The sequence below is a fragment of the Amphibalanus amphitrite genome, unplaced genomic scaffold (genome assembly GCF_019059575.1).
Source record: "Amphibalanus amphitrite isolate SeventyFive unplaced genomic scaffold, NRLGWU_Aamphi_draft 001213F_arrow, whole genome shotgun sequence".
NCBI classification, from domain to species: Eukaryota; Metazoa; Arthropoda; class Thecostraca; order Balanomorpha; family Balanidae; genus Amphibalanus; species Amphibalanus amphitrite.
The window spans coordinates 195752-205845 of NW_024882707.1; the positions used below are offsets into that span (position 1 = coordinate 195752).

Consider the following 10094-nt stretch of genomic DNA (forward strand, 5'->3'; position numbering starts at 1 on the left):
GTTGTCCGTCTCCGTCCACAACCCTTTCATGACCTGACCTGTGACCTCCCGGCCGTGTGTCCGGCAGCGGTTGCCAAGGTAAAGGTGTGCGCCGCCCGGCTGGTGGGCGAAAACGACCAGCCCGTGCTGGTACCCACCATCGAGGAGGGCGACAACTTCTGGACCACCTCGCACGGCCGGTTCCGCTTCACCGTGGACGAGCTACCGCCCGAGCTGCAGCTGCTCTACGGACTCCTGAACGTTAGTGGAATAATCTCCTCGTGCTTTGCTTCCCTGCGAAGTGCGAACTGAAGAATATGGCTGTATAAACGGTATTGTCTACAAATTGTTGGTTAGTCGATGCGTATATTCTTGCATCCCAAAATACTTGTAGCAAAATCATAAGCTATTGAGGGCTGTTCTCAATAAATCGTTCGAGTCGGAGCTTTCGAATTGTATTCACAAAACTTCATCAGCGTGTCGTATACGGGTTCAGGCCTGCAGAGCCCGATACCGATTATGACACGCTGACAAAGTCGCCCTCCAGAGCTACCATATCCAGCCCTCCAGAGCTACCATATTCTGACCCCACCTCTGCGCAGCGTATGAAGGAGAGTGACGACCAGGACGTCACCTCGCACCTGCTGGCCTGTCTGCGACTGCTGGTGCTGCACGCTGACTGTCTGCAGCGGGCGGCCAGGGACCACCGCGGCTTCCACATCTGGTGTCAGGAGAACCTCGTCATCAAACAGTAATTACGAGTCGCTGCGGGGCGATCCACCCGCCGCCTGCGCTCAGTGGTGTATTGATGTGTTCAGTTACAGTTTTGGAATGGCCGATTCTGGAGAAAAAGTTTTAAGTTCCGCGCTGTGTATCATAGGACGTGTCTGCAAACTCTGCTTGATACGCATGTGTTCTCTAAGTCTGCTCTCAGTCTTTGTCCGTCTTTATTGTTAATGTGAATTTTTGTTTCAATGTCTTACATTTTATTTATTTCTGCCTGAATGTTAGATAAACCATTTCTCTTTGCTTTCGTTTAATGTTTGTTGTCATTGTTATTTTCAAAATATCTATGGCGCATGATTTCACGTTTCTCTGACATCTGTTTTCAGTTTGTCTTGTTGCTGCATCTGAGTCTGGTGAGTATCATCTGTCTGTCTGTTTCACTTCTCGATTCATCCCAAATTTCGTGTTATTATTACTTCCTCTATAATTTTCTTTGAATCGTTTTATTCATAGCAGATGATAGTCTGCTTTGTAGAAACGACATGGTTGATGGCGATGTATCATGACGTAACCATGATTGTTCATGGTGCGTTTATATTCCTAATTTTAATCACGATGTTTTTCGCAACAATTACAATAATCAACGACAAATCACACCGTATCCAGCCGTATGACACTCTCGTTCCCTATCCCCCCCCCCCTTTCCCTAGACTGTGGGACCTGCTACTGGCCGAGTACTCCCAGATCCCGGAGATAGCCGTGCCCGTGCTGCTCCATGCCATCACACTGCCCTGCGGTGCAGATGTGTTCTGGCAGATCGTCGGCAACGAGTTCCAGAGCGACGACTGGAAGGTCCGCTTCACCGCCGGTGAGTTAGACAGTGAGACAGTCGCTGAGACAGTCGCTGAGACAGTGAGAGACTTAGTCATTGAGACAGGCTGTCTCGGTGGCTATTTCTTAGTGATACAGGGAGGCGGACGGTGAATGAGGCACTGGTCATCCCTCGGCTGTGCAGTTCGCGCTGGAGTTGTGTTTTGGCTGGATAGCCGGTCGCGGTCGGAACTTGCCGAAAGTCGCTGAGAGTGGGCTGACATAAGCAGTGTTTGGAGATGTGTTGTCTGGTTGTGACGCTTTAATTGCGGTACCGGAACGCTGAAGCCTCCTCTACTTTCCTCTAACCACCCCGCCCCTCCCCCGTCCTCCAGTGGAGCGCGCCACGGTACTGGCCCGGTTTCTGGAGCCGTCCGTGGTACGCCGCAGCGGCCCGGCGCTGCAGCCGTCCCTGGCTCACGTCTTCTCGTACCTTATACACGCCGTGGACGACCTGTCGGCGGCCGTGGCGCAGAAGGTGCAGCTCTACATGGAGACCATCCCCGACGGAGGCATACGGGTGGGTGCTGGGTTGTCAGTTCGAGGGGGAAGGGATGATATATGTATTGTAATGTAACGATGCGGGTAAATACCTATGTCGCGTCAAAGGCAGCATATTGGTTGGGCAGCAAAGTGAGTGGCACTAGAGGAAGGGAAGAACTCTGGCACTGAGTCTGACCAAGAAAACCATTAATGTGTCTGGAGGCGCAGCTAAACACGCTCTGGCGCCCCACAGACGATCTGTATGTGCCTGGAGGCGCAGTTTGACACGGTGATCGTGGACCGGCCGCTGGTGCTGAAGACGGTGCTGCAGCTCTTCAACCTGCTGCCGACGCGCGGCATTCTCTCCTGGGAGTTCTTCAACAGTCGCTTCGACTGTCTGGTGCTGGAGACACAGATACGGCTGGAGCGACACGGGGACATTCCCATCACTAAAGGTGCGTCCGGCCGCCCGCCGCCAGCAGTGACAGTGCCATCTCAGTGTATCTGTCAGTAGCTATCTACCTGCTAAGGAACTGAGATGGGGGATCTATAAATACTTCAGTCACTGCGATTGTTGGATCTTCCAGCTCAATGCGTAGAATGGTTTATATATCAGCCCAGTTGCTGGGATGCAGGTTCACATGCCTTTGCTTCGCGCCTCAATAATTATGCTTAACCTCGAACTATCAGTCACTCTACTAGTTCTCTTTGAAATCATTTCCCCAACAAATTATTTCCTACTATGTCGTGTCGCCATTTATCGGGTCTATTAGACCCACCGATGACGCCAATTCTCTTCTCCAGACCTGAAGGCGGACGGCGCCGCCAGCGAGGCGTACATCCGCCGGCTGACGCGGGCGCACGAGGCGCTCACCGCGGCCGCCTCAGGGCCCGGCCATCGGCGCACGCTCAACTCTAGCATCGGCGCCAAGTGGCCGTATAAGCGGGCCATGTCTGCGCCGGCGGTCGTACCGCGGCCAGATAAAAACGGTACGACGGCACCCAGAGTCGTAGACGGTACGCAGGTGACACGGAGGCGCGGCAGCGGCATGTCGGTGTGGATATGTACTGGCTCGGTGTGTTCGGCTGTTGTTGGATCACGAGCTGAATGTGTTGTTTTATTTACGTTGTGAGTAGTGACAGCTGCAGCAAAGGACATGAGTCAAAAGTCTTTAAGTACTTTCCTTCGCATTGTTTTTTTTGTGGATCAATGAACGGCCACCGAGTATGTGAGCCGTGCACCTCTTCGGGCTGACGTCGAAGGGACCGTTTCGATGCGGTGGGATCATGGATGAGTCTGCCATCAGGACGGCAGCCGATGAAACCACGGTGTTTACCCGACTGGCTTTAGTCCCGATATCTTTACTCTGGATTTTCGCAATGTCTCTCAATGGTCCTTACAAAAGAGCGGAAGGACTCCTTAGCTGGCGGAGATGATTGTCTTTCCTTTACACTTATGCTGTATTTATGCTCTCAGGAATGAGGCTCTGTTTGATGTTGCACGATTGTAAAAAAGGAAATATCGTCGATAACTACGATGACTGCTATTGTTGTAAATATGCACCGTGCAGTGTATATCTTTTCATCTGTGTCGTGTTTTGTCCCTCTGTGTTGTGTTTGTACGAGTTATATTGTCACGTTTTCTTTATTGAAGTTTATAAGTATGTGATGAGCTAAAGATGAGCCTTAGGAAGAGCTAATCTAATCTTATCGATGGTAATTTAAGTATCCAGGCTGATATGTAGACAGGAAAAACTGTCTCTCCTTTTCGTATTTCTAAACTTTGCCACAGCTTGTCATTTCACCGATTTTAATGCTATTTCGTTGTATTGCAGACATTTTGAAGCACACCTACCCGCGCCAGGCCTCGGCCCCGGCACTGAACAGAAAGGCGTCTCGTTTCGGTATTTCGCAGATGAATCATGCTCCGGGTGAGTGGTGTGAAAGCTATTCATGCTTACAAACAGATGCCGGGCTAACCCCGCGTTCGCAGTCTCCCAGACGACAAACTTTCTACGCCGTCCGGCCAATTCCGTTCGAGGTCGGCGGGGGCTGGGCCGCGCTTATCGAAGGCTGTTGGCGGGACAACGTAGAATCTTCGTCGTCCGGGAGACTGCAAACGCGGGGTAAATGAGTGCATTAGTCAAAGTATAACAGACCATTCAGTACTACAGGGTTTGTTACGCTCGTTTTTTTTTTAAGGGGTAACGTTCCAGGTATACCGTTATTTTTTGTTGCCTGAAATGTAATTCATACGCCATTATCGAGTAAGCATCAGCTGCCCCACTACACTGTTTACGTCATTTCTCAATCCACGTTCATCCTGCCTTCATTCCCAACTGTATGCGTTTCTGCACCCGCAGAGAACAGCAAGTCGTCGGCGCCGGCGGCGGGCGCCTGGGACTCGCTGCCCCTCGTGTATCGCAACATGGACAGCGATCAGGGGGACCGGGAGACCACCCACCTGCTGGTCGACCTGCTGATGAAGTTTATGGCTCGGCCCGACCAGGTAGGACCGTCGTTGTTACCGCCAATTACCTGTGAATCGGCCGAGTTACGCGCGCTTTTTAAAGCCCCTGGTGTTTCAAGACTAAACCAGTGGCTTTGGTCAGCAAACTGACCAGGTAGAATTGACGGCGTGCCAGCGAATCGACCGAGCTGTGCGTACTCTTTAGACCACTGGTGTTTTGTGACTAAAGCAGTAAATTTGGCTGACAAGCGACACCGCATGTTGAGTTGTGAGGTATTTGGGTCATACAAGGGTCACATACATCTACATCAAATGTTCCTTTTTCCATTATTTGTTCATCAAACCGCCACCGTCAGCGTTACGCTGACCGTCTCGGTTTTTATCCTCGCAGGCGCCACCCGGTGACGACAAGCAGCAGTGCCGCAGCCAACAGATGGCCCTCCGACACCTGGCCATGAGCCTCGGGTTCAACCAGACCGACAAGACATTCTTCATGTCGCCGGCGCGGCTCAGGTGAGTCAGCGGACCTGTCGGAGAAGATGGGGAATACCTGGTGACGGTGGAATACCTGTTGACGGTGGAGTCGGATTTGATAGAACGTTTTGTGGTGTTCTCAGTTCTCTTGTCAAGGCTGACTCCGACTGACGGCGACTCCGACTCCGACTCCGACTCTGCAGCTCTGGCTGGATGATCCTGATCGGAGACACACCGCGGACTTGTAAGACCCCCTTCCACGCTGACCGTCACTCCATCACCGACAGGTCGAAGGCGTCATTCAACGCGTTCCTGTCCCAGCTGACGCACGTGCTCGACTACAACTTCCCTCTGGGCGGCGCTCTGGTACCGCTCTGTCTGCCGATCCTCCTGTACGCGGCGGCACCGTCCCGGCAGGCGGCCGTGGCGCCCGGCCGGCCCAGCTACAGCCTCTGGCATCTGGAGGAGCGCCAGAGACACGACTGGCTCGCCGCCCTGCTCACCATTCTGTACAAGGTACGACTGGCTGGCCGCCCTGCTCACCATTCTGTACAAGGTACGACTGGCTGGCCGCCCTGCTCACTATTCTGTACAAGGTACGACTGGCTGGCCGCCCTACTCACCATTCTGTACAAGGTACGACTGGCTGGCCGCCCTGCTAACCATTCTGTACAAGGTACGACTGGCTGGCCGCCCTACTCACCATTCTGTACAAGGTACGACTGGCTGGCCGCCCTGCTCACCATTCTGTACAAGGTGCGGCGGACAGTCGGGATGGGGTGCAGACTGCAGATCTCTCCGATTTTAGACTGCATGAGGAGGGCAGTGATTTGGGCTATAGTAAATGAGTGGAGGTAGGACTGATTTTGCGGGCTTTATAAAGAATATGTTGCAAAAGTAGACGATGGTATGAAATAGTGTGGCATTGATTTTGCATTCTTGTGGAAGCCAAAATCATGGCTATGCCAGGGCGTTTAAGGTTTTTACACTCTAGTTTAAATCATTTGCCGCGTCGATCAAACTAAAATTTGCCCTCGAGTCCAATTAGTTAAATTTTATCATAAGGGGATGTTTGAAACCTGCCAGCCAGCTGGTTTGTTACTATCAGCGCTTGAAACAGAGACAGCTGTTGTTGCTGCATGTGACTCGTCTTTTTGTGAGATATTTGTATCGTTGTTGTTTATATCGGCCTGCCTGACTTGTTTGACTTATTGTGTATGGCGTCGATTGTATGTTGTTGTTTTTTTTTACTCTATGTATTGTGACATGGCATTACTCTAAGCATTTATGTGAGCTATTTTCTCTCTAAGACCATTTTCTCTTGCGGTCTGTGCTTGTGCAGAATATTTTTGGCTTTATTCCTACCCGTCAATACGGAACGGGAGCAGCTTTGTTTTTGCCGAACGCTGAGCTCTGATAGAAGACGTCAGGTGCTACAGCCTCCGCGTCCGCTTTTGGTCGCCACGTTGTCGCCCGCCTGTGCTAATTACTTGTCGTTACATGTTGTTTTTCCGCTTGCGACCGCTACGACTGTCCACGTCGCCGCCGCTCCGGAATGCTCCGATCGCTGCTACTGCTACCGCTACCACGGCTGTGCTGCCGCTGCTGCAATTACTGCTTCCCCGACCGCTGCTACTGCTTCAACTGCTACTGCTTCCCCGGCTGCCGCTGGCCTACCAACCCCATCGTCTGCTGCCACCCCACCATCGGACAATTGGTGTGCATCGCTTCTGCATCGCCACCATGATCGTCGCCTCCGCCATCTTTTCGGCGGTACGGCACACCAACAGAAGGCTCGCTGCTCGGACTCGTTACAGTACCAGTACGGTGACCCGGGACTCAGCGTACCTCTGCTGGCGCTCTGTCAGATAGTGCTCAACACACTACACCTCTGCCGACCGCCGGCTGAGACGCCGGCCGCCGCCGCAGCCGCCGCCGCCCCGCTCAGCAGAATAGGTGGGTACGGTACGGGTGGAGTGGTTTGGATGGCTGTAATGTTGGGATTCCAAAAATCCTTTATCATAGAAATATACTGGGAGGGATACATTTTATCCGAATAAGTTGTTCATTTAAGATTTCTGCCTACGTAGTTTGCTAGGTTTTTAGATATTGTCGTTAAATGACATATTTAGGAGTCTACATTTTACATACAAATATGAAGATATCAGTATTGATGTAGATACCCAAAATAAAAGCGGGAGTCGTCTAACGGCTACTCACTTTGTCGTCAGGCTCTCACGGCTGCTACCCGTTCCCATCTTTAACGCGGCCGCACGTATCCACAGGCTCGCTGCAGCCGAGTGGTGTGGGAGGCTCCCCTCCCGGCCCTGCGGAGCAAACCCCGCCGGTGACCCCTCGGCCGACCCTGGCTCCTGAGCTGGTGCCTCAGCCGCCGCCGCCTCCCCCGGCGCCAGGACCGCCGTCCTTCAGTGTCGGTGGGGAGGACTGGCGCCGCGGCCGACCCGACCCGACCGCCTGGTGAGCGGGGAAAGGGCAGTGGTAGACAGCCTGGGGGGCGGGAATGGGCAGCGTCGGACCAGCGAGCTACGTTCGGGGGGTGATGGAGACTTACCAGTGTTGTTGATGATCAGGATTGGACACACTAATATCTCAGAAATATCACGGCTCATTTTGGATCACCACGACCACGTGTTCGTTAAATAGTATAGCTTTTGTAACCAATACTATCCTGGAGTCTGAATATTTGTGTCTCTTTTGCTGGTTTCCGAAAAAAATGAGTTTTTTAATAGATCGTGATGAAACATAGCAGGTTAATTTCAGTGCTTTTTGTTTTCAGTTACGGCAGTGAGGATAACGACATCGAGCCTGAACTAGAGGCTATCCCAGAGTCACCCAAGACACCGTCGTCACACCAGAGCTTCTGTGTAAGTGTGACTAGATCTAGTCACGGCTGCTGGTGGCTAGCTGAATCATGACTGCGCTATCTGATCACATGTCCCTAACCTATTCCAGTAGGAAGCTCTGTTGATATGATTTCGTGTACAAGTCTTCCTCTCCCTGACGTTCATGTGGGCCGGACAGGCTGTGACTGAGACTGAATGTCGCTTTACCTCAGTGCGTGCGCCAGCCCAGACTCGCGTTGGTCGTTTTCCGTGCGCCAGGATTCCCCGTTGATGGAGCTGGCCGTTACTTTACCTTGACCTGTGTCTGTCGTCCCCAGGACTCCTTAGTCGAGCTGGACGCGCTGGAGGAGATGACGCCCGTGCAGGCGGTCCAGCCCGTCCAGGTGGACAGCTGCCCCTTCACCGGACTCGGGGTGGCCGAGATGGCACAGTCGGTGTGTGTCACCAGCGAGGTGAGCTCGCGCTCCATCCGTCCCTCAGACTGTCTGCCGGTCTGTCTGTTTGTCGGGCACTGCGCGCTCCTCTCTGACAGGGGTGTCATACCGACTTGCGGCGCCGGAAAGCTGATGAATTAAGTACAGTGTTTCTTCTGAATTTTATTGTATCTCTGAGACACCACGTTTATCTTAAAGTGAGCTCATCTCCGTAAATAATTTGACTAGCTGCTTGATTTAGCGTTTTTCTTTGTCCCGCCGCTGTCCCATCGCTGACCGTGCACCCGTATCGCACGGTGCCGTGCAGCTGACGTCTGGCTATGGTCCGACCCGTGTTTTACCGCTGTGCCCTGCAGCTGACGTCTCTGACGCCGGAGGTGGCCACTGTGAACTCGGACCTGGTCACCGCTTCTGTGGCCCCCTCGGAGATGGCCACGGTGGTTCAGCCGACTGAGGTGGTCTGCCATCAGGCACAGACGGCGGATTTCAGGTAAGCAACTCGCTGCGGCTCAGATATACCAACTGAACAGTACTGATCGGGGTAGTTATTCAAAAGTCGCCACAGCCATCTGTGGTATATGCGCTCCTTGCATGGTGCTTAAATGCAATTATGGGATGCTGTGTTCCTGTCTTTTTTTCTTATTTTGCTATCGCCTGTATTCCTATTTATCTCCGTCGTTCTCCCAGACTTCCCCGTCGCCTAGTCTTATATAATACTGAACGAGGCCGGTGTAAATAAATTTTCAAGACCGAGGTCCTTACTGGATTTTTGAACGAGGCCGAAGGCCGAGTTCAAAAATCAGTAAGGACTGAGGTCTTGAAAATTTATCACCGGCCGAGTTTGGTATGTATTTTACTGTATGCCAACGATGCCAACGATAAATTTATTTTCTGGACCGAAGCTCTTAGCCGACTTAGGAACGAGAACATCCCAAAATGTTGGCTTAAGTGCATTCTGGTAATGCATTTTTGACCGTGGTCAATTTGCTTACACCAGTTATTACCACACCCCTCTGGCTAATGTATTTGAATAGACCAGGCATACAGTAATTCCTTATTCCAATAACTGCTAACAGTGCTTTGCTCTCTGATGCCCAGGAACTGACCTCCGCTCCGTGCCGTTACAGTGTGATGGAGGAGACTGCCGAGCTGGAGATGTTTCAGCCGACTGTGGTGTCCGCTGCGACCCATCCGCCGGCCACCGCGTGTCATCCACCGGTCGCCGCGCCTCACCCGCCGGCAGCCACCGCCGCCGCTCCTGCCGCCGGGAGACAGGCTGCGCCGCCGTTCTTACACAGTGAGTGAGACAAACTGTGTAGTCATGCAATAGTGCAGTCAGGGAGGCGCCACTCGCACTGACTGATGGGAGCAGCTGGCAACATTCTGAGGGTATCTATATCTACCTACTATTATATAAATCTTAAAAAGTTCGCCGCCGCCGTCGGGGTTACTCCCTAAAAGGCTTATTACGGCGCCGTCGATTGACGCAGGAGGGTGAAATTTTCACGACTCGTGGGTCCCGTCATTCAACAGGTCGTATTAAATTTTGGGCACGATGCGGCCGGGGGTGCGCCCGTGGCGCGTGCTCATGTGCGCCATAGGGTTAGCATTAGAATCGGCATAAACACTTATTAAACAGGCTATTGCTCGGAAACGGTGAGGGCTACGGGGGTGAAATTTTCATGCCAAGTCGAGCGCGTGCACTCATTTGTCGTATTAAATTTTCGACGGTGTGGGTTCAGCGGTGTGCACGTGGTGGGGCCGCGACCGGTGCAGAGCAGAAGGCACGTGCTT

At 52.6% G+C, this 10094-nt stretch overlaps 1 protein-coding gene across 1 annotated transcript in view; it reads left to right on the plus strand.

Moving 5' to 3' along the window:
- The window catches only part of LOC122371179 (protein unc-79 homolog), a gene marked incomplete at its 3' end in the record, with an annotated part of 41536 nt that extends 31939 nt beyond the window's left edge, over window positions 1-9597 (plus strand). Inside the window, exons 23-38 of the mRNA XM_043347316.1 lie at window positions 68-240; window positions 582-730; window positions 1416-1573; window positions 1911-2095; window positions 2312-2513; window positions 2863-3048; window positions 3894-3989; window positions 4422-4567; window positions 4920-5041; window positions 5290-5518; window positions 6820-6958; window positions 7288-7480; window positions 7800-7887; window positions 8184-8318; window positions 8657-8790; window positions 9428-9597. Coding sequence (XP_043203251.1) covers window positions 68-240; window positions 582-730; window positions 1416-1573; window positions 1911-2095; window positions 2312-2513; window positions 2863-3048; window positions 3894-3989; window positions 4422-4567; window positions 4920-5041; window positions 5290-5518; window positions 6820-6958; window positions 7288-7480; window positions 7800-7887; window positions 8184-8318; window positions 8657-8790; window positions 9428-9597 — 2505 coding nt within the window. The remainder of the gene's footprint in view (window positions 1-67; window positions 241-581; window positions 731-1415; window positions 1574-1910; window positions 2096-2311; window positions 2514-2862; window positions 3049-3893; window positions 3990-4421; window positions 4568-4919; window positions 5042-5289; window positions 5519-6819; window positions 6959-7287; window positions 7481-7799; window positions 7888-8183; window positions 8319-8656; window positions 8791-9427) is intronic.
- Between the last annotated feature and the right edge of the window lie 497 nt (window positions 9598-10094).